Source organism: Thamnophis elegans, chromosome 6 (assembly GCF_009769535.1).
Source record: "Thamnophis elegans isolate rThaEle1 chromosome 6, rThaEle1.pri, whole genome shotgun sequence".
NCBI lineage: Eukaryota > Metazoa > Chordata > Lepidosauria > Squamata > Colubridae > Thamnophis > Thamnophis elegans.
Genome location: NC_045546.1, coordinates 29,298,143 through 29,323,334, shown reverse-complemented (window position 1 = coordinate 29,323,334; position 25,192 = coordinate 29,298,143). Strand labels below are relative to the sequence as shown.

General features: G+C 35.3%; 1 protein-coding gene across 1 annotated transcript in view; it reads right to left on the bottom strand.

Moving 5' to 3' along the window:
* The window catches only part of LSAMP (limbic system associated membrane protein), a 491,916-nt gene that overhangs the window by 27,076 nt on the left and 439,648 nt on the right, over positions 1-25,192 (bottom strand). Inside the window, exons 4-6 of the mRNA XM_032219924.1 lie at positions 14,962-15,096; positions 5,897-6,017; positions 5,031-5,179 (exon numbers count right to left, since the gene is read on the bottom strand). Of these exons, the coding sequence (XP_032075815.1) occupies positions 5,031-5,179; positions 5,897-6,017; positions 14,962-15,096 (405 nt within the window). The remainder of the gene's footprint in view (positions 1-5,030; positions 5,180-5,896; positions 6,018-14,961; positions 15,097-25,192) is intronic.

Here is a 25,192-nt window from a genome sequence, read left to right as displayed (position 1 = left end):
ATGTTGAAGTGGTTTGGTCATGCATTGAGCAAAAATTCAGAAAATGTAAGAAGGAAGAATGAATGGGCTGAGAGGAGGAAGAAGACGACCAAGAAAATAATGGATTGACGAAATTGACAAGTTCCTCAAAATGTGAGCTGACAACCTAAAAAGCAAAAAGATAATATATGAAGTGATAAAAGGATATGATGGAAGTATGGGTGATTTGCAAAGCCCTAAGTAGGTTATTTTACTTCACTATCTCCAATCAATTACTATTTTAAGTGAGTAGATTTCTTACAATAGACCTAAAGGGAGAGGGATGGTGAACAGAGTTAGTGTAAATTAGAATTACTTTAATGTTTCCAATTTCTTTTCCTTAAAACTTCTTATGCTTCTTCTGAACTTTGCAAAATATTGCTTACTAGAACATTGAATAACGCTGACAGGTATGAACTATATGTGATAGGGTACATATATATGTATGTCCTATTTCTGACTTAATACTGGAAATGTTAGATTTAGTTCTGAAAAGATGCTTTGGAACCTATGACAATCTAAACATAGCAACAAGTATAATTTTTAAATTAGTCATATCTTTTCATGGGATTGTACAGGAATTTAAGGATACCACTCCTTCATATCTTCTGAAACAATAATTCAGGCTCCTGCATAGTTAAACTTAGTAAACGGCTCCCCAATTGGTAACAGCTGCTTTGTGTAATGTATTTTCCCCTTCTGGCTGCTAAGTAAGCACCAGGATTTATTCTGAAGTCTAATGTTTCTACAAAGCTGGAGGGTGATAAATTGTGCTCCTTTTAGCACATATGTATATGCATAGAAACACAACATTTTCATTTTTTCAAAATGCTGAGACAGTAGTTAAGTCTGCTCAGTTTGCACAATTCAGATGGCCAGTTTCTTGGGATCTCTTTTTTAAATTTTTCTATTTCATTGTAAAAATAACTACAGTTCCCCTATCTTACAGGAAACTTTAGGAAGTCATACTAACGTCTTAAGGCTATATGTATGTTAAGGTGATGTTGAATGAAGGAGTGTACATAGGGGTACAGGAATATATCCACTTATTCTCCTTTTTCTCTCACAATAGAATATAGTCTTGTTGCAGACATTATATTGAAAACACATAGGAATTAGGTTCTAGGACTGATCTCAATCTGGATTTATTTGTTCTTCAGATGGTTTTAAGAACAAAAATTTAAATGGAGGCAGAACCCTGAAGTATACTTTATCTTTGTTAGGATTTATCTCTGCTATTGTCTGCATAGGTAAGATGGTTTAAATTATTTTAAAATTACATAAGAATGTTCTGCTATTCATGGGCACTTTTAGACCTTCATGACACCAAATAAATGAGCTATTTTGATATTCCCATATTGTACATTGTCTTGTATATAATATGCCAATAGACACCTGCAGAGATATAGAATTTGAGACATTATATCAGAGCAAAAATCTAGATAGCATGGGGAACTCTGAATTTGTTACCTTTGTAGTTTACTAACTTTGATTTAAATATTATCAAATAGTGACACCAACCCAAGTTTGGATATTGACTGGCATTCATAGCACTTTCTCAGACATCTAGGCTGATCTATAGCCAAACCAGAGAAAGTATTCTTCAATTTTTTTCTCAATAAAAAATTAGACCAAACCCCTTTTATAACTATGAATTTAAAACATTGGCTGGAAGAATATGATAGTAATTTCTAAACAGAGAATAGGCTAGAAAATAAAGCATAATACTTTTGTTCTTGCTGGTATGTATGTTACTGATAGAAGTCTGGCCAAATGCTTCTTCCAATCTGTTACTACAACTATTTATATTCAGGAGCCTGTTGAGGCAGTGAGAATCTGCCTGCTAGAAAGCCTTCTTGGTAAAATGGAGCAATTAGAAGTCACAAAAATATATATAAATCCCATCAACAGGACTGGGCAGATTTTCAAAAAGTGTTTTATTTCTGGAAACTCATTGAAATGGGTAGGGAAAAAACTTTTATTGCTTCTCACTATGCTTTGATAAGAGCAACTGCCTGTTATATGCAGCAACTACTATTAGTGAAGTAAGTGCTTGACCCCATCCTGACACTTCGCCAAAGCAGAATGACATATAAGAGATGTCCTTGTAGGAGGAAAGCTATGTTAGTTTGTGGTAGCCAAAAATCAGAAGGAGTATGAAAGTATCTTTGCAGACTAGCAAACCTAATTAAAGGGCATAAGTCTTTCAGAACAAGATTAGATTTTAAAAAGTACTACCAGATTCTTTAGTGTATAAAATGTGAAGTATCTGATTGAAGAAGAAAGTAGGTGATCCACAAATCTCTACTAATTAATATTATTTTTTGAAGACCACCTAAAAAGGGAATTGTTGAACAATATATAGTATTTTGCTTTCATTGATTTACAGTGCGGACTCAAGCCTATTTATTTGAAAATAAGTCCTATTGAATTAATCAGGTTATCTTTTCAGAAGGCATAGGAAGAGTTTCATTAGTCCTTTAATGTCTACCAGGGCTAAGACAGGTACAATGAAAAAGCAAGATTGAAAGAAAATCAGCCTTTGCCCATAAATAGATCTTCCTGTTCTTTGTGGGCTGCACATTTCCTACTGCAAAGAATGGCTAGGTTTTATTGAAAGAAAAACAAATATCCTATAACAAGGATCTTAGAACAAGGACATTCCTTCTGCAAAACAGAAAGTCCAGTAGATCTCTCATTTTCTTTCCTTTCTACAAAAACAAATTCTTGCAAACTGATACATATTCTGCACATTTCCTACTGCAAAGAATGGCTAGGTTTTATTGAAAGAAAAACAAATATCCTATAACAAGGATCTTAGAACAAGGACATTCCTTCTGCAAAACAGAAAGTCCAGTAGATCTCTCATTTTCTTTCCTTTCTACAAAAACAAATTCTTGCAAACTGATACATATTCTGTTTTCCTCTTTTACTGCTTGTTTTAGTGAGTAAAAGGATAACGTGTAAAGAAAAGGAAAGAGGATATAAGTGAAGGAATAACTTTGGAAGCTGTTGAGCATCCAGACTAAAAAAGCTAGAACCTCATTGTTTATATCTGTAGATCCATAATTTAGGTGTGGGTTTTTTTTCCTTTTGTTGATTCAACATTGCTTCAATATGTACAGGATACACATAGTCAAAGTAATGTCCCAATATTTACAATGGCTGTTTATTTTATTGTTTTGTTTTCCTTCCATCAACTTCCTCCTGTGATACATTTGAGAAAAAGTCAAACAAAACTGCAGCAACTTTCAAGAATGATCTGAACAGCAGTTGCTTTTGGTTTATTTCTTTGACCTCATGAGTAATAATTGAAACATTTGTGGATGTAAGGAAACATGAGTGATTGGGTCTCTGCTCCTATGCACTGTGCTTCCAAATCTGCAAATTTAAGGCACATTTACCAATGAACCTCATAAGACCATTTTTGCCTTATTGTTCCATTTACCTAGCTCTTTATAAAAGTATCAATATTGTGCATCTGTTCTTAGCCATATTATTGGTTTATATTTTTCAAAAGCTACAAGTTCTGAAGTCAGAGATAAAAGGTGATGACTCATTCAAATGGTTTGTGCTAACTGGATAAAGACCTTGAAAACTGCTGAAAAAATCCAAAGAAGTATAATCCATTACTCCAAGGTAAAACACAGAATGAAATAATATATTTTAGTCTGACTTGAAGCTTAAATTAGTTGGTCTATCACAATGGTCAAGAAAATGTTGGACCCCGTTCAACAATGAATCATTGTTTAAAGTATTGTCTGTCATCAGAATTAGATCTTTTTTAACAATGCGTCCTTGAATGTGAGGGCTAATAAGTTAATGGGTATTTTTATTGAAGTATCTCTATCCTCCCAGCTGCTAACTATCCTTCAGCTGCCTAATGGTATAGTTGTCTTTCTTGATTATGTTTCCAAGAAAAGACTATTAAAAGACCTTGCTGATTTAAGAAATAACTTGATTTTTTATATTCTATTTTTATCAAAGATTAAGAAAAGATAATTTGGAACCTAGAAAATGCATTCATGCATATGTGCGTAAATAGATACATTTGCACCTGTTTCTCGGCTTGATTATTTTCTTAACAAAAAAGTTAAGTTGAAAAATGTAAACCTATACCAAAAGGCAGCATTTGCTTTATTTTCACTTTTTTTTTGTCACACTGTTTCAAAATGCCTACAATTAAGGCTACAGAATTACCTTCATTTGTTTTACAATGCAAACAGAAATTTGTATTAATAATTTATATTTGGGAATGATGGAAAGTTAGTCTCAGGACCATGGAAAACATTATATGTATCTAGCTGTGGTTGGGATTCTCTCTCTCTCTGTTTCTGTCTCTGTCTGTCTCTCTGTCTGTCTCTCTCTCTGTCTCTCTGTCTCTGTCTGTCTCTGTCTCTGTCTCTCTCTCGACTATATTCATCTTTTCTCACAGCTCATGAAAACAACCTTTAAACCCAAGCAATGTTTCTTTATTAGATTTTGATCTATGGCTTCAACTTCTTTTGAATTGTCTTGAAAGATAATTCTTTCTTTTCTGTCCTTATTTCAACTTGCATTTCTTTCTACATGTTGTCAAATTACATTTCATCAATAATTCAAATAATAGTTATATTATAATATATCAATAATATAATATCAATATTATATATTTTGATGATGGCTTTCAATCACACTAATTTTAGTTTAAGGCTGGGATATAATTATGAATAATACAGCTTAATAGTATTATTTCCAAATGGAACTGGATTTGTTGTCTTGGAAACTAAGTTAATTTATACTGAAAATCTAAGCAATGCTACTTGGAAGTAAGCCCCTGACTTTAAAGAAGGAGATCTTCCTATTTAATTTTCTTTGGATATGAGGATGGAGTAGAAAGATGTTTTCTCTTTCTCTTCTCTTCTCTTTTGCTTAATTCATTTTAGGACCCAAGATTGCCCTATCTACAGAGCATCTTTTTCACTACAACAGTGAAATTTACTCAGATATTTTCTTTTCACTTCCATACTTACTGTAAAGAAATAGGCTAGCATTTGTGATTCCCAGTTTGTTGGTAGCGACACAGGTATAGTTGCCATAATGTTCTTCAGTGACATTGGTCACTGTCAGGAAGGACTGGCTCCCTATGCTCCTGATCTCCAGACCATTGGCACTATTTATCCTGAGAATCAAGAAAAGTCAATGGTAAATACAGTAACACTTTGTATTCTTTGTATAGGGTAAGTATGAGGATTTTAAAGTTCAATGCAGACTGCAAACAGATATGGAATGAGATGGTTACTTTGATACAGACAGGGGATTATATGAGAATGGAAGGGAGAAAACTATGAAAGTTACAGATTTTTTTTTATCTACAAGTTCATTCTTGTTTTTTTAATCATCTTTTTCATTAATTCATAAATAATGTGGTAAGATTTGTCTTTTACATTGCTCTACTCCTCTTCTTTTTCAATTCCTCCCCCCATAATTCACTATTTTTCTAGCTGTCATAATAGCTATGCGAGTATTTTTCAACAAACACAACAAAGATTCTTGTGGCATTTAAAAATTAACCATTTTATTGTATCAGAACGTAGACACAATCCAGATAGACCTTTCTCATCTTAAACTTCCAAAACTGCACTGCAAACCTTTATTTAGAAGCCTAGCACTCCCTTCAAATATGTGTGGAGCTTGTATTCAAAGCACAACTGATTATTATACAGATACCATACCTGTGTTTGTTGCTAACTTGTGGTCATACAGCTAGTGGGTGGAATGTTGAAAGAAAAAAAGAAGATGAGTGATGGAATTTTTGGAAAGTGAGCATTGAGTATAAAGAGAACATTTTTAAGCTAGACATCAGAGACAACAGAAAGAAGATAAATAGCATAATTACCTAGTGTCATCTCTGTACCATTCAAAATCAGGCGTAGGCACAGCAGAGGCTGCACACTTAAGTGAAACCGGCCGCCCTGTAGCAGATACATTGCTCTTGGATTCCGTGATAGTTGGCGGGTCTGCAGGAGAGAAAGACTGGCTCATATCACTCATGCTATCAATGTGTGCCTAGTTGGAGCCATTCAAATATGCATATCTTCAGGCTTAGTTATGAACCACTAAATGGTTCCTAGACTAGAAGCCTATATACACATTTTGTGAATGAAATCCACAAAATCTTGTGGGATGCACTGCATTTCTTTTAAAAAATATTATGGGTTGTAATAATAGTAAAGAATAAAAAGATGAAAAAGATGAGTGTACGGGAGAAAAAGCAAATCCCATAGTGATTTGTCTAATATGAAATGTTGCTTTTATAGTGGTAGCATATAGATTTTGGTTGTCAGTCATTTTATGCAATAAAGGAAAGAGTCTTTTGTCATATTATCCCAGCATTGCTCTTTGTGAATGCCACTTCTAAAACCACCCACATTTGGATCCTTTTAACTAGAAATGTATAAACTGAGTCTGTGATCATAAATGTGTATGCTTATTCACTGAGCTATGGCCCTTTCTTACTGCAAACTTGAAGGACCAACTTCTCTAATGGCCTCTACATAAATTAGATCTCATAATTTGCCTCTTGCTACTACATATTTTAAAGGAAAAACAACAACTAGAATGAATAAATCAAGGGTAAATATATCAATCCTAAAATGAAAGAATAAAAGATTATGCACAACTGATGAAGCAAACTATGCCTTCTGTGATTGCACATATTTGAACCCAGTTTAAGCCTTCCTCTGCATACATACTATGATCCCATTCTGATTTTCACACATAGTTCCACATTAATTTTGAATTTATTCTTTCAACATTTCTGAAATTACCCCATGGCCTATACTGGTGAATAATAGGATGGACTTGGGTAGAATTGGCCAGAGTAATTTTAGGCAGTGAATGAACATTTCAATTTAATAGCTCCTCAGGAAGAACTAATTTCCAACATTTTTTTCCACAGGTTATTAGTATCCACAACTTCATCATCCACATAGAAAATCACTAAGTGCTAGATTTGCAATTGAAGTGCTATGGTAACGTTGCACATTTTTATTTCTAGCTACTGTTAAATAAAATGTGCAATGACAGCTCAAATAAATAAAGGCCTTTAGTGTGAGCTTAAATGTGTGTATTTGAGTCTATTTTTAATGCAGATTTCTCTTTTTCCAGTGTTGCATAAGCTTCAGTTAAATAATAAAGACAACATTTACAACTGGGATATTTTTGGCCTCATTATCATCCCTAAAACCTGAATATAAGCAACCATGCTCTATAGAATTTATTGAAATCACACTAGTAGGCAGTTGAACAAGGTTTATAAAACCTTGTTTTTGCTTTGTGAAAGCAAAAGAATCAGTACTCAGATATTAGATATGATTTGATGACTTTTAACCTTCTACTTTCAATGTATCTTTTTAAATTGAGTAATTCTTGGATTTTAGAGCAACCTAGCCCTAATTTGTATGTTCTTACTTATGTTACTCACATTGCCAATACTCTCAATCTTCTTATACTAAATAAATTAGTTTGCAGTTGTACTTCTTTCAATGCAATAAATGTTTTCGTAATTGTGATGTTCATTACAGTAGCAATAATGCTTGTACTGAAGTTTTTATTTGAGTTCTATGTATGCATGTATGTATGTATGTGCTGTCAGAAGACAGCAATTTCAGCATTTTATATTAAATTACCAAGATTTCTGTACCTTGTCTTTCCTCTATAATAAATAGAAGTCATATGTTTGTTAAGAAAAAAATCAGCTAACATAATAAACAATCCAAAAGAAGTTATTGGAGGAAGGCTACAATATTTTATACTGCAATTCCATCTAGGTATACATACGGTAGATGTTTCAGCCTTTAGTGGATTTTATTCTATTTTTTTGTGGGAATATAAATAATTTCTATTTGAAATCCAGTGCAAATGAAATCAAGGTAAACTTTTTCTTTTTATGACTGTTATGATTAGGAGTTTGTTATATGATTCAGAATACCAATCATAATAAAATAACGCTGAGAATATACTGCTTCTTTGATTTCTTTTTTGTCACCATTTATTTATTAAAACATTTTAAATAATAACAAAAAGGTGAAAAGAAAAAAAGCAAGGGATAAAAGGATATATAATAACATTAAGTAAGCAGAGAGTTTAGTGTAATAAAAATTAAATTGCAATATTGTATTAATGTATGAATGGATTGTATCAAACTGAGAACATTATGTCATTGAAAATAAAAATATTTATAAAACCCTGAAAAATATTATCGCCACTCTTTATTTTTATTCTGAGAAGAAATTAACATATTCATAATCAAAAGAAGGAAAAAATAAAACATTATTAGAAAACTACCTGCTTTCAAAGTACAAGTCTCCTTGTACCTGACTTATAGTTACAGTCAACATGTTTACGAGTATTTAATATTGTTTCTGATAACCATCCTTGTACTCTTGTGGGTTTTAATTTTTTAATAAGTATGTTTAAAATGATAGCACTGGTATTAAAAAAGTGCAATTTCTCAGGCAGAAAGTATCTATTACATGCATAATCACATACATAAATCCTAATGAATCAAAATAATGTTCAAAGTGACAATCTGACTGAAAGTAAATAAGACCAATGCTATTCTACATCATAATATCTACAGTGCACTTTCCTTCTTCACATACTTTTCTTTCTCATGCCATAAACTCAAGTGACAATGATCATATAAAGCCCCCTCCCTTGCCTGGAAAGTAAGAAGAAAAAAACCAGTTTGGTTTTTTAGGAGCAGAGGATATACGGAAGGACAGAGCAACATTTTTCATCTTGTCAACAGAAGTTAACAGTTTGAATCAAATAGGAAGCAACTAAATCCAACAAATAAGAACTTTTCTTCAGAAAACTTCTGTTTCTGTAGAAATAGCTAAGATGTCTATCCAGGATTTTTATTTCAATTTTTAGTTTGTGCTAAATCCTATATTCTTTATTTTTCTGTCCTAGTTAGGGAATTGGGCATAATTTTAGCCTTTCTTCATCTTTAAGGTTGTTTTCAAAAGCAGTAAGTTTTTCTTTAGAATCTCTTGTGATGTATAATAATACAGTGAAACCTCTCCAATATTTTGTCAGAGATTCTGGCAGAAAGACCACTGTTTGTAACAGAACAGTCCTCCCGTGGGATTTATCTGAAATTTATTTTTTCCACATCCACTATTCTCATTTTGATATTTAATGTTTAAAGGGGGCTTTACATGTTTATCTTCTTTTAATTAAGCTTTTGCTTATTTCCTCTGTGATTGGTTTGATCTCTCAAATGCATGGAAAGAAAAGGTTGAATCCTTTGTTCACTATGTTTATATTCCATACAGTCAGCAAGTAGCATTACAGATATAGTTTCTACTTTTGTACTTTGATCTTTTAATTACCCAAAGTGAACCCTATCTCACAAATACCAGGAGTGAGGGATGTCAATTAAAGGTGCTTTCTGGAAGATAACTGATGGCAACAAAAACTACAAGCTACCACTCCAAAGCAAAAGAGGACTAGAAGATGCAAAGGTTTCTGGAAAAAGAGCTTACACATCACCAGAGGACCACAACGATCTGCTACAATCTAGTATGATGCACTTCAAATGTGCATCAATTGCCATAATCCTCATGAGAAAGCTTTTTACATGTTAATTGCTGGCTCTGTTATTTGAAGTTAGCTACATCAGGAAGGAACCAGGTTGGAATAATCTGGAACAAACAACATCATGATTCCTAGTCAGATTTGATCTTTTTATGTTTAGTTCCTACAAACACATTGGCCTTGTTTGTTTTCCTAAAAAAACTATGAATTCTGCTAAGCCTAGTAGGACTATATTGGCCACAGCATGTCTTGAATTCTTTACAGGTAGTTCCCGACTTACAACTTGCTTAGCAACTGGAGTTACAAGAAAAAAGGAAACAAAAAGAAAAACAACCTTACAATCCAGATTCAAAGTTCTGATGATCACCTCCAGATCATATGATCAGATTTTGGGCACCTGGCAACCGGCACACATTATGGCTGTTTGCAGTGTTCCACAGCCACGTGACTATGATTTATGACTTTTTTCTTGCCAGAAACTGGCATTTATTTCTAAAACCCCATCTATTGGGTTCACTTAACCATACAATAGTGTTTGCTTAATAACCATGATGTTTTGCATAACCACTGTAAAAAAGCTGTAAAATCAGGCAAGGTCATCTGATGATCCACTCAACAACCAGCATGAGTTACAACTGTAATTCTAGGGTCAATTATTACTGCAAGCTGAAAACTCCTGTGCCTAGTTTTAGATATCAGACTCAGAAAGATTCAAACTGGAACAAATCCAAAGAATGTCATGAGAGTGATCATGGAACTGTAAATTAAATCTTAGAAAAAGATATCACGGAAACTTGGAAAAAGATTACACTGATCTGGTTTACGATAGTGTTCTTCAAGTATCTGAAAGGATTCAGACTAAAGGCCTTATATCCTTGGTCATTACAGAATACTGGACACAGGATAATGGCATAAATACACATGTCAGTTGAATGTTATGAAAAACTTTCGAACAGTAAAACTATTTGACAATTGAATAAATTACTTAGGATGGCAGTGAGGTGCCCTTTACCAGCTGCCTTCAAGCACAGGATGGTGATAGATTTTTTTTTTTGCTTGGAATGCTTTAATTTGTACTTCTGCACTAAATGGAGGGTTGAATTTGGTGACTTAATACTTTTGAAGTCTCTGATTGTGTGACTTCAGCACAAATTACATATGATGAAGTTAAGGATCAAAAGTAGCTTACAGAGCTACTGATACCATGCTTTTCTAATATACAATATATACAATTAAGAGATCTAACCCTAACTGAATCTAAGAAGCAGCGTGTATGAAAATAACTTCCACAGATGCTAGTCTGTCTAATTATCTATGATCACCACCTGCTGTCTCTTCCTCATTCAGCAGGGTCCCTGATCCTGTAGATTTTTTACAAGGTGCTTTTGGTTGCTGAAGAAAGCACTGAATGGGAAGGTCATCTTCTAGCAGCCCAATCCCCTGATTCAGGCAGATCTCTGGATGTAACACAAAGTGCTTAACAATTTACATCTGCTGTAGCCTTATAAAAAGAATAATATATTCTAATCAAACAGATGCATGCATGCATATGCACATTATAGTTGACTATGACTCAGCTGTATCACTTTTACATCTAGACTCTGAGTAGTTAGTTAGAAAAAGAGCCTTGGGTTGTTGTATTGCTCTATATCTCATTCAAGAACTATAATTAATACGTTCTTCTTATGCTTTAACCTCCACACTTAGCATTTGGCCAGTTCTGCATCAGCATCTGAGAACATCTATGTTTTTACAACACTATCAAGTTTTTTCACTTCTTCTATAACTGAATGCAATTAACTTCAAGGTCAGAAACAAAACAAAGAACCTTCTGCAACATAGATACAGTTGCAAGAAAAAGTATGTGAAACCCTTGGGATTACATGGAGTTTTGCATGAATTGGTCATAAAATGTGGTCTAAACTTCATCTAAGTCACAACAAGAGACAAACACAGTCTGCTGAAAATAATACTACACAAACATTAGATGTTGCCATGGTTTAATTGCACATAACATGTAAACATTCACAGTGCAGGGAGGAAAAAGTATGTGAGCCCCTAGCCTAATGACGTCTCCAAGAGCTAATTGGAGCCAGGAGTGAGCCAACCTTGACTCCAATCAGTGTGATGATATTGGATATGTTGCTGACAGCTGTTCTGCCATTTAAAAACACACACCTCTTGTGGGTTTACTGGTTTCAAGAAGCACTGTCTGATGTGAACCATGCCTCGCAGAAAAGAGCTCTCAGAAGTCCTACGATCAAGAATTGTTGACTTGCATGAAGCTGGAAAGGGTTACAAAAGTATCTCTAAAAGCCTTGATGTTCATGTGTCCACGGTAAGACAGACTGTCTACAAATGGAGAAAGCACTGTTGCTACTCTCCCTAGGTGTGGTCGTCCTGTAAAATTGCTTGCAAGAGCACAGCGCAGAATGCTTCATGAGGTAAAGAAGACCTACAGAAATCTCTGGCATATGCTAACATTTTTTGTTGACACATCTACAATAAGGAAAACATTAAACAAGAATGGAATACATGGAAAGACACTGTCCCCCCCAAAAATATTGCAGCACGTTTGAAGTTTGCAAAAGAGCACTGGATGTTCCACAGCACTACTGGCAAAATATACTGTGGACAGATGAAACCAAAATTGAGTTGTTTGGGAAAAACACACAACACTATGTGTGGAGAAAAAAAGGCACAGCACACCAACATCAAAACCTCATCCCCACTGTAAAACATGGCGGAGGGAGCATCATGGTTTGGGGCTGCTTTGCTGCCTCAGGGCCTGGATGGATTGTTGTCATTGATGGGAAAATGAATTCCAGAGTTTATCAAGACATTTTGCAGGAAAATGTACGGCCATCTGTCCACCAACTGAAGCTCCATAGAGGATAGGTGATGCAACAGGACAATGACCCAAAGCATAGAAGTAAGTCAACACAAAAATGGCTTCAACAGCACAGAATACACCCTCTGGAGTTGCCCAGTCAGAGTCCTGACCTCAACCCAATTGAAATGCTGTGGCATGACCTTAAGAGAGTGATTCACACCAGACATCCCAAGAATGTTGCTACACTGAAACAGTTTTGTGAAGAGGAGTGGTCCAAAATTACTCCCAATCATTGTGCAGGTCTGATCTGCAACTAAAAGAAACGTTTGGTTGAGGTTATTGCTGCCAAAGGAGGGTCAACCAGTTGTTAAGTCCAAGGGTTCACATATTTTTTTCCTCCCTGCACTGTGAATGTTTACATGTTATGTGCAATTAAACCATGTCAACATCTAATGTTTGTGTAGTATTATTTTCAGCAGGCTGTGTTTTTCTATGGTTGTGACTTAGATGAAGTTCAGAGCACATTTTATGACCAATTCATGCAAAACTCCACATAATCCCAAGGGGTTCACATATTTTTTCTTGCAACTGTATATGGTTGAGGGTTTACAGTAGATGGTTTCCAGTGGTGTGAATTTCCATCTCAGTCCCCATGCCAGTTCCTCAGTTTTGCTTCCTCTCTACCAAAGTCAAGGAAGCATTGTGCAAATTGCAGCATCGCACTAAGGTTTTCGGCTAATCAGGAGTGGGTTTGTCTTGTAACAGTTCATTTTTTGATGGGATGGGATGAGGTATATTTGTCAGAACTGATATATGCACTTTTTTCTTGATTTTCTGTAGGTATGCAGATTGGACAAGAAACATTGAACAAAGGTATTTAGAAATTTCACAAGTTAGCCAGGAATTTAAGCTAAGTGTGTAATTTAGGTTTGAGTCTTCTGTTCTTTTATTATAATACGGATCAGGGTTAACATGACATGAATATGACCCACTACTCCTTTTTTCTCCCATGTCCTCAGAGTGTAGCTGAGGTTAGTTATCCTTATCTTTTTCCATGTTCAAAATAAGATTTACTTTTTATCCCAAAAATATATATTCAAGCTAATTCACCAATGAAGAGTTTGCTGACATGGTCAGATTTCTAAATTTCTAAATTAGGGATTTAAACTAATTGCTGAACATATTTATCTAAGCCACATTCAAGCAAAGAAAAAGCTGTCTATTTTGGATAGCTAAAGAGGTTACAGTATGAGTTCCATATTTATATTTTCCTAACCTAGTATTTACTAAATAGTTTATACCAGCAGTGGGTTCCTAACCGGTTTACTACCGGTTTGCTGTGCATGCGTGGCAATGGAATGAAAATTGGTCAGAAAAAAAGGAAAACAGCAGAGGAGTGGCAATTAAAACTGCTGCCTCAGATCAGCTGGGCTTCAGAAGCTTGAATAAAGGTAAGTATAACCCAGGGGTGGGCCCAAAAACAGAGAACTGGTTCACTCTTTGTTTGAAAGCAGCAATACTGGTTCGGGAGAGCCAGACCGAACCAGTAGGAACCCACCTCTGGTTTATTTATGTTAAACATTTATAAGCAGATTCCTTGAGAAATGCTATCTTTTCTCACTTTTCTCACTCTTAAATATCGTCAAGGTACCATATTTTTCGGAGTAGAAGACACACTCTTTTCCCTCAAAAAAAGAGGGTGAAAATATGGGTGAGTCTTATACACTGAATACAGCATTTTTTGCCTCCAGAAATCCTGTCCCCTTCACCAAAATGGCCACGCATAGCCTTTAGGAGGCTTCCAGAGTGCTTCCTGGGGGCTGGGGAGGGCAGAAATGAGTAAAAAACAGGCTGTTTTTTGCTTGTTTCCCCCCCCCCCATCCCCAGGAGCACTCTAAAAGCCTCCTAAAGGCTGTGCATGTCCCTTTTTTTGACAAAAAATGGGTCCATTTTCATGAAAAATGGCTCATTTTTGGGAGGTCTGCAGAGTGCAAAAACTTTTTTTAAAAAATTGCCTCTTCAAAATCTTGGTGCGTCTTATACTCCAGTGCATCTTATAGTCTGAAAAATACAGTGCATATTTTGGGGTAGATTTAACATGTACAGTGATGCTCCCAGTTTGGGCTTTTCTTTAATAACTCTTTTCTCATTTTGAAAAGTTTGCTGAAGAGTTAGCACAGAATGTATAACTGTGAGTGCTCTTTATTTTATGGTGTTTCTTTGCTCTGTGTTTAATTCATCTGGTATCCATTGAGTTACAGGAGGAAATGCGAATTGCTTTCTCTTAAATTCTCTTGCTGATCTTTTTTTTTTTTTTTGCATTTCCCCCCCTTCATTGGCAAAACACTTTTCCTTTTAATAGAGATTTTCCATAGTTGTTTCATTAATACTCCCCATTGGACTTTGCAGGTGTTGTTTCCTATGTCATAAGAGTTTTTCATTGATTGTCATCACTATAATACACAAAGTTCAACTTTCCTTTTTCTTTAAAATACATCTGATTTGGTGGAAATAAAAATACTCACAATTCACAGTGACTCGGACTTGCTTCACATCAGCTGTGGAAACCTCATTTGCGGCTTTGCACTCGTATTTGCCTGACTGCTCTCGTGTTATTCCCAGGATCTCCAGGAACTCTTCTTCGCCTTCAAATTCTCTGCCTGTGAAAAGAGACAAAAGCTGAACTTAATAGTCTTCAGTGTATAAGGAGAGCTATAAAAGGAGATCGATGAAAGCTAATCCAAAATGCAGAAATAAATCACGCTGTTTTGTAATTGTTTATTTCTGTAGCCTTTTTGATGTGTTGAACTTCATTAATAGGTATTATAATTTAAGGAAAAAAATTCTCAGATAAACTCACTCAAACTTATCATTGGTTCCAATATCCTATTCTGTGCATTGAGATTTTCTTTCAGAGAACTTTGGCCTTTCTACATGCTTACAAATACCCACCAGATTTTAAATACTAATAAGCAGCAAGATGATGATTCTGTATTACAGATAAAGAAACCAAATTATGCAGCATATCCCAATGCCAACTTGGCCCTGACCTCATAGCTAATGTAACAATGTTATTATTGCAGGATGTAATAATGTCACCAAGAGAATTAGTGGAAGATATACTTGCTTATCATCCTATATGCTTATAGCATTAGTGGTCTGCAATGCCTCTAATATTGCAGTAGAAATTGTGTTAATTTCTACTAAAGCTTGCTTGAGATTCTGACCTAAAGTTTTGGCTAAAATTGGTCTTATGGAATGATTTCTGGCCTCCTTAATTCTTGAGGACCATTCTATATTCTCCTAGAAGTTAGTGATGGATGAAAACTTCAAATGTCATGGCCTCTCTGCCCATTATTTAATTTCATCAGATTTTAAAATAACCAATTTGGAACTATAACAATATATTTTTGACCTTAGGAAAAAATGGATAATTTTTCTCTCCTTATTATAAAGGTTGCTCAGAAGAACTTCATTCATGCTAAGTGTCTTACATATAAATTGTCCATCCTCAACATAAAAGCCATTTTTCTAGCTGGACAAAATGCTCTATATGCCATAGTGCTAGAAGAGAAATACAAGAGAGACAATATGTTCTTAAAATACAGGTGAAACTCGAAAAATTAGAATATCATGCAAAAGTTCATTTATTTCAGTAATGCAACTTAAAAGGTGAAACTAATATATGAGATAGACTCATTACATGCAAAGCAAGATAGTTCAAGCCATGATTTGTCATAATTGTGATGATTATGGCTTACAGCTCATGGAAACCCCAAATCCACAATCTCAGAAAATTAGAATATTACATGCAATCAATAAAACAGGAATTGTATATAGAACAATATCGGACCTCTGAAAAGTATAAGCATGCATATGTACTCAGTACTTGGTTTGGGCCCCTTTTACAGCAATTACTGCCTCAATGCGGCATGACATGGAAGCTATCAGCCTGTGACACTGCTGAGATGTTATGGAAGACCAGATGCTTCAATAGCGGCCTTCAGCTCTTCTGCATTGTTCGGTCTCATGTCTCTCATCTTTCTCTTGGCAATGCCCCATAGATTCTCTATGGGGTTCAGGTCAGGTGAGTTTTCTGGCCAATCAAGCACAGTAATCCCAGGTTTTGGTGCTTTTAGCAGTGTGGGCAGGTGCCAAGTCCTGCTGGAAAATGAAGTCAGCATTCCCATAAAGCTCATCTGAGGAAGGAAGCATGAAGTGCTCCAAAATCTCCTGGTAGATGGCTGCGTTGACCCTGGACTTAATGAAGCCCAGTGGACCAACACCAGCAGATGTTATGGCACCCCAAATCAACACAGACTGTGGAAACTTCACACTGGACTTCAAGCATCTTGCAGTGTGTGCCTCTCCATTCTTCCTCCATATTCTGGGTCCTTGGTTTCCAAATGAGATGCAAAAGTTGCTCTCATTAGAAAAGAGGACTTTGGACCACTGAGCAACAGACCAGGTCTGTTTTTCTTTTGCCCAGGCAAGACGCTTCTGACGTTGTTTGTTGTTCAGGAGCGGCTTGACAAGAGGAATACCACATTTGAAGCCCGTATCCAGGATCCGTCTATGTGTGGTGGATGCACTGACTCAAGCCACAGTCCACTCCTTGTGAAAGTCCCCAACACTTTTGAATGGCCTTTTCCTGACAATCCTCTCTAGGCTGCAGTCATCCCTGCTGCTTGTGCACCTTTTCCTTCCACACTTTTTCCTTCCACTTTCTATTAATGTGCTTTGATACAGCACTTTGGGAACATCCAACTTCTTTTGCAATTACCTTTTGAGGCTTTCCCTCCTTATGGAGGATGTTAATGATGGTTTTCTGCACAACTGTCAGGTCAGCAGTCTTTCCCATGATTGTGATTCCTACTGAATCCTCAGTAGGAGAATCTCTCCTACTGAGAGATCATTTAAAGGCTCAGTTCAGTTTATTGGTCTTTAAAGGCTGAGGAACCCTTTGCAGGTGTTATGGATTAATTAGCTGATTAGAGTGGGACACCTTGAGCCTAGAATAATGCACCTTTTCACAATATTCTAATTTTCTGAGATTGCGGATTTGGAGTTTTCATGAGCTGTAAGCCATAATCATCACAATTATGACAAATCACGGCTTGAACTATCTTGCTTTGCATGTAATGAGTCTATCTCATATATTAGTTTCACCTTTTAAGTTGTATTACTGAAATAAATGGACTTTTGCACGATATTCTAATTTTTCGAGTTTCACCTGTATAATGTCTCTCCATTTCTATAGTGGCAACTGAATTAATTTCCCATGTCCTACCTGTCAGATACAAAATATCACACATGAAGGTCCAATTTAATTGATATATTGCTAATCATGCTTATGCACAAGAATGTTCACAAGTAGTGGTTAACACCTGTTTGGGATTAGATAAAATCAAATGGAATTTAAGGTAGATTGGATTTAGTTGTTTATGACTACATTTGGATTCTAGGCTGATCCCACTTCTAACTATGCCCCTAGATTCTGCAATTTCTCCAATCTATCCAAGCCTAAATCCTTGATTTATTAATGTCCCTCTTAGTTAATCATTTATGCAGTTCTGATACAGAAAATACAATATTTCTACCTGAAAATTGTTAAACTGAAAAGTTAGGAAGAGCTGCTACAGTTTCATGTAACAGTTGATGTAATGGTTTTGGAATAGCTTTTTAAATAATCACCCTCATTGTTTGTTTGGAGCATTGGTCTCTGATCACACATACATTTATTAATGATGTTTGTTTTAAAAGTATGTATATTACACACTAGTGTTTGGGGCATCAACTTTACAGACACTTGAGAAATTTGATAGCTGAATTCTTATAGGAAATAATCTAAACCATTCTCTCAGAATATTAAGCAGATATGAACTTGTCTCTCCATGGAATTTTATCCTTCTCTGAATATTATGATGAGTTCTTGGTAATTTCATGTGCATTTAAATTACCTAATGAGCTCAGGAGTTCAAAAGGAGGACAAAAATAATCACTGAAGTTTGGAATAAGCTTGTGAAACAAATTCAGAGGGATATCTAGCTTAATATGTAACATGAGATAGATAGAGGACTATATATTATCTAAAACCACTTTCCTATTGTCAGTGGACAGTCATTGTAATCCCCTCTGGAAATGATACATTTGACATAAGATTGCTTTTATTTAATTATTCTGTTCTAAATAATAAAGGAATACACATGGTAAGTGGTGCAGTTATTTCAGGCCTTAGCGTATTCCTTATTTTCACATCTACTTTTGTGAAACAAAATACTCAGGAATTAGAGAAGTATTAAATATGCAACTTATTTGATGTTATGAGAAAACTCAAATCGATCAATATAGACTACATAAACATGATATATGATATGATATGATACATGATATATTATATGATATATTACATGATATATAATATAGACTACATAAACATGATATATAAATATGATATATTTGGTCATCTTTAAACAATCATGCCCCACAATCTCTGGAAGATACAATATGAGTAACATAGAATAACAGAATAATAGAGTTGGAAGGGACCTTGGAGGTTTTCTAGTTCAATCCTATTGGACTATTCCAACTAAGGTAAAGGTAAAGGTTCCCCTCCCACATATGTGCTAGTCATTCCAACCAGTGGTGCTCATCTCTGTTTCAAAGCCGAAGAGCCAGTACTGTCCGAAGATGTTTCTGTGGTCATGTGGCCTGTATAACTAAATGCCAAAGGCGCACGGAATACTGTTACCTTGCCACCAAAGGTGGCCCCTATTTTTCTACTTGCATTTTTTACATGATTTCAAACTGCTAGATTGGCAGAAGCTGGGACAAGTAATGGGAGATCACTCTGTTACGCGGTGCTAGGGATTCAAACCGCCGAACTGCCGACCTTTCTGATCAACAAACTCAGCATCTTAGCCACTGAGCCACTGTGTCCCCTTCTATTCCAACTAGGAATGGATAAAACAAGAATACCTTCAACATTTCTATTTCATACACTTTTACAGCACTAGAAATGTTATCTTATGGGACCCTGTAAGCATGCTTTCTCTCTTTCCATTATGATTTCTGTGACAGCTTCTTCTTGAGGTCTATAACATTGCAATCCTCTTCCAGAAATTCCAGGGTTGTGGACATTTGTGAACCCACTAGAATGCTAGGATTGTTCAAATTGTTGTATTCTCTGTACGACTATTATCTACTTCTATTTCATTTCTCTTCTAAAAGTAGTTTTTGTTAATGATTATTCATTCAGCAATTATTCAAAGTTATGACAGTGCTGAATGAGGAATCTCATGGCTGCTCCTCAAGTTTTGGCCATTATTGCATCCCTGCAGTGAGTGCCATTTAGTTGCTTGGCAACCAGCTCACCATTACAACAGTCACAGAGTCCTGTGGTCATGTGATCACCATTTGTAACCTTCACGGCTGGCTTTCAACAAGTAAAATTAATGGGTAGCTGGCAGGAGGTCGCAAATGACAATCACATGACATAGCTCTTAAAAACCACATGGCACTTGCTTAACCACCCCAACTACTGTGTTTCCCCAAAAATAAGGCATGATTTTATTTTATTTTGATCCCCCCCAAAAGTGCTTGGCCTTATTTTTGGGGAGGTCTTATTATTTTTTAGGTGCAGGAGGCGGTGAGCATGGTCACCTTGGCACTGCTGCTGTGTTGCAATATTTTCAGTGGCGGGCTTATTTTCAGGCAAAGAGAGTTCAACTGCCAGAACTACCATTGTAAGTTAGTGTGGTCACATGACATTGGGCATTATGACCACGTGACAGTCCGAATTACCATCATTAACTGAGGTCAACCTGTACTATGGTTTTAACTTTTCCTAGATACTGCCTTGAGCCGTTTGAGCACCAGGCAGCCTTACATATTCAGTTAAAAGTAAAGGTGAAGGTCTCCCTGTGGGTTTTACTCTACTAGTTGTGATTGATTTAGAGGGCGGGCTTATCACCATTTCTTAAGCCTCAGAGCCAGGTTTGTCTGGAGATGTTCTGCAATCATGTAGCCAGCATGACATCACACTCCAGCACAGACTTTACGGCAAAGCATGGAATGCTGTTGCCTTCCTGAATATTTACAAAGGTTAAAAGTCTATATCTAGGCAGCTTGAGATCCGAGTGCCACGAGACAGGTGTGCTCCTGTTATTTGTCCTAACTCCTGCCAACCTAGAAGTTTGAAAGCATGTACATACAAATTCACAGATATTTGCAATGTAATCCCAACGATGTCTGTTATTTAATGATTTTCCATTAAATGTAATGTTTCATTCTTAGAAGTTTTCAGGTTCAATACCTGCACTCTTATAATAAGACCAAAGAAATTTAGCTCAAATCCTGGACAGCTACTGCAAGTCACTGTTGATAGCCCTAGGCAAGCCCTGAATACAAGTATCCTTATCCATAGCCAAGAGTTCCAAAGCAGGATGTACATTTATTTTAAAAATCACTCTGGTGATAAAAAAATAATATTATCATAATTATCATTTCCATCACAATCCTATTGAGCATTTCAGTTTGCATCTCTTTCAGAAATGCAATGCTACTTGCCAATCCAGTTCCGAAAACTGACAATGTGAATCTTGCTAGTCCAATTTAAATGTCTAAGTGTTTTAAGGCTAGCTTTGAGTAAAATGAATAGTAAGAGGAAGAGAGTCTATTGGGAAGCATTAAATTGTCAGACTCAAACAATAAAAAATGAACAACAGGAGACTGGTTAGTTGCTATCCATTTTATTACAATAAATGAATCTAAAGGAAGGTGGACATTTTGGGTGATTTTAGGAAAAAATCCTCTGGATTTTTTTAATAATTAAAGGGGGATTATAACCTGTTTATAGACATTTTTTAACTGTGATACCTTGAGATAGTTCCCTCTGGGTGGGTTTCAAATGATCTTTGTAGATCAGCTTAATATATTCCAAGTGATTAGGCTTTCTATGCCACTTTTCTAAGGCAAATACATTTGACCTTTACCAAACTGACCTTTTCTCAGCGACATCATATAAATCTTGGTTATATACCACTTTCTTAATGTTCTTTACCTTGGGGAATAATATGCCCCTTCAGAGAATCCTTGGTTGTTAGTTATCACAGTCTCCCTTAGGTGATACTATGCCAGGCTATAGCCCTACCACATCTCTATTCTCATTAATTTCATGAGGCATCAGATTAATTCTAAAAAGCTTTTGACTAATAATCAATTCAGGCAACCTGCCATGCAGTCCTTTACTAAATTACTCCACAGTTACTGCAGTCACTGGCAAGTTCTTCATCTTCCAACATAATGTAGGAAATATTATTTTCCCAATCATTGTAAGATCATCTCATCTTCCATGGAGTTCTGTGATGGTGATGCTGAAATTTGACTTAAGCCTGCCCTTTACAAAAACTCAGAATCTAATTTGGGCCGAATATTTTGATCCTGCTATGTTTTGATGTTAGTGTATAACTCCTTTTTTCTTATAATCTAGGGTGGGGGGGGGAATTAAAGGTTCCACCGCATAGATACAAGGACAACACGTTCAGATTTTGAATTAATTTTCATATTTTATGGCTTTTTTAATCTGCACCTTCTAAAATGAATAGCAGTAGAAGCATACAGGATAAGAACATTTTTAAACAAGCATGCAACTCAAGTCTAAAAGTCTCTATACTGAATTACATATTAACTTTAGAGAATGATTTGCTGATTTGTATGTCTCAGTTGCATACTCTGTATACTGAGCTTTCCACAGATTTACTATCCATTCTGTCTTTTCCCAAAAATCATATGTTGGGAAATATTACTTCTGAATGTTAATTACAATGTTTAGTGAAAGAATTTAAGACTTGTCCCATTAAAATTACCATTAACATCTTTGTAAATAAAAATATTTGCTATTATACAAAGCACAGATCACTTTTTTTGCATGAACTTTTTTTACATGAACACTGGGAATTATTTCCGCAACATCTGACAATATACCGTAGCTTAATATTTTGTATTAATAAATGCAGTTAGAAAATCACTGTCAAACACAGTCTAAAGATGTAAGTTGTTAATGTAGAGTGGCAGGCATTCTTTCCTTTTCAATAATGAATCACCCAATAGATGGTCTACTGGATAGGTCTTTCTATAATGTTTGGCAGAACATTTTAATATATTTTTGAAAGCATTATATTGTTTCTATTATTAATTATGACATAGTACAGAAATCAAAGATATGGAGAAACAGCTCCAGCAGGATCTGTGAAATGAACGTCAGCCTCAGAATATACACAACCAAGAATCACAGAACATGGATTAGGCAACACCTCAGTAGCTAAAAAAGTCAGATGATGAGGTAAGGCCTTCTAGCCTCTGTATTGGTGAGTAGAGAGAAGAACTGAGCTGAACCTTCTATGAGGCGCCTTGCCAAGTAAGGGAATAAATATCTTAATTAGAGAAAGCTGGCTGCAGCACTGTTTAACAGGCAGCTCTGACCCATGACATTGATCGGAAGCAACTGTCAGATCACTGGTGCTTATATAGATTCTGTTTCTGAAATTCTGTCCTGGATCTTGGAACTCTGGAATGGATTTGGATTATTCTACTCCATGTTTCTGTTAAAGAAAAACCCATTCAGGCAAACTTCTTTCAGAGACACTCTGTTTAGACTTATATTTTTGGTTAGGTTAGGGTTCCTTGTCCTTGAATACACTGCTAAGTCTCACAGCAACTGTATGAGTGAGTATTTAAGTGGAACCAGAAGCAGGAGAGGGGAGAATAACTAGCAAAGACCTCTCTATACAAATGTTTTTCAACACTGCAGATTGTGTTGCTGAAACATCTGTGTGAATTGTGGTTGCAATTATGTTTACTCACATAGCTATCAACTGCGGGTTTTCATAACTATGACTCTCTGGGAGATTATTCATAGTTTTATCATCAAAAAAAATCTCCTAAATCTAAATTAAAGAAAGTATTTTTGCCAGAGAAGCAATCAAGGGATACTAAGAGATCTGTAGGCAGAAGCGTCCATTTTATATTCATTTCAGTTTTATTCCTTTTGTGTATAAAATTGTACACTGTTTCTGTTTGTCAGACATCCACTGACCTTGATCTCTTCCATATACAAACACAATATCTATTAAGAAAACTAAGTGTCAGGATTTTTCCTCTTTCATGCAAAATATTCTCAAAATATTCCATTCTATCTTTCATTTAAAAATACATCACTGAAAGATAATGCTGTCCTTCAACATTCGCTAATTTGGATTTTATTTTAATGATGAAAAACAGGAAGTTTAAAAGCAAACCAGCCATAACAATCTCCTTTCGCATAGATGTTTTCACAAAATATTCTGCCTATAATTGCAAACACATTATACCTGTGTGTATTTTTTTACTCACTTTTGTTCCCCACACTTGTGGACAAATATCTGCATCTACCTCACTATCTATATTATAAACTTTCTTCTTGTTGTTTTCCTGTATTCAAACTAATATAAAAATAAAAATTATTTGTGTTATGTTGATTTTCTTCAAATCCATTTTGTATGTGTTAAATAAAAACCAGAAATTGCTATATAGCTGTACTGGATAGCTTGTATTTAAAATTAGGTGTAAATATTATCAATTAGGTAAAAATATCACCAATCAAAAGATGCTACTTGAAGTTTCCTGTCTAATTTTAGTGTATTTTGGGAAGGGAATGTATACTTGAGAAATTAAAGATATAACAGCATTGGTGCTTTCATTTGATTACCCTTTGTTCAAATTTTAAATTGCTTTTTATATAACACTAAAATATAATATCTTAAATTTAGCTAGACACGAGATGGATCTTACTCATTTACATTAGTTATTTGTTCAAGGTAAAATTTCCTGTAGAAGCTTCCTAAAAGTTTCAGTCTTCCTGGTAGCTTGGCAAATTTGGATTTCATATGTCCGCATTTAAGATGTTGTTAAAATGGTGGTAGACATCCTGGACCATTTGGCAAAAATAATTGCAGAAGAATATCTTATTGGATAGAGGCCCACCACACAGTGTGCAAAGTATTTGAGGGTCCCGATCTGAGCTTGAAAAGAGTTGATTTATTTCAGGAACAAGTAATCCACTCTTGAAAGGCAGCTACAAATGGGGTACATAAATCATATATTTTTATAGAAAGGGTGATCTTTTGTGGAAGCATGATGTTTGAGTGTTTATATGTCATGTTTATTCTGGTGAGTGTGTAATTCTGTTGCACAACAAGTTTGATTTAATTAACTCTATTTGTGTTTATAGAGCTTCTCTGGATTAAGTCTGTGTAATTTATTTGGGGGTTTCAAGGAAGTTTGAGTAAAAGATTGCTGTTTTGATTGATTACTTTAGCTTCGGCTCGGCTATCAATTGTCTAGTGGAGGCACGATTTCAGTGGTCTTCTGCAACAGTGTTTATTTATAACATTTTTTCTAGTCTCAGTCAATTGTGGAATCTGTTAATAGTTAAGGGAAGTTGGAGACAATATAAGGAATAAAATATATTTTGAAATAAAACTTTCCACAACAGCATATTCAATGTGTGGAAAAATGGGGCCATCCAAATCATTAAGTTTAGGATAATAATTCTTATACATTCTTAAATTCTATATTACAGTGGAATATAAAAATATGTTTCAGTTGAGCTGAACTCATCTCTCGGTGACCACCAAACATGTATGTAGGTTTCTTGGCAGTAATACAAAAATGTATTGATATCTATAAGGTGTAATTTAAAAAGATCAATATGGTAGC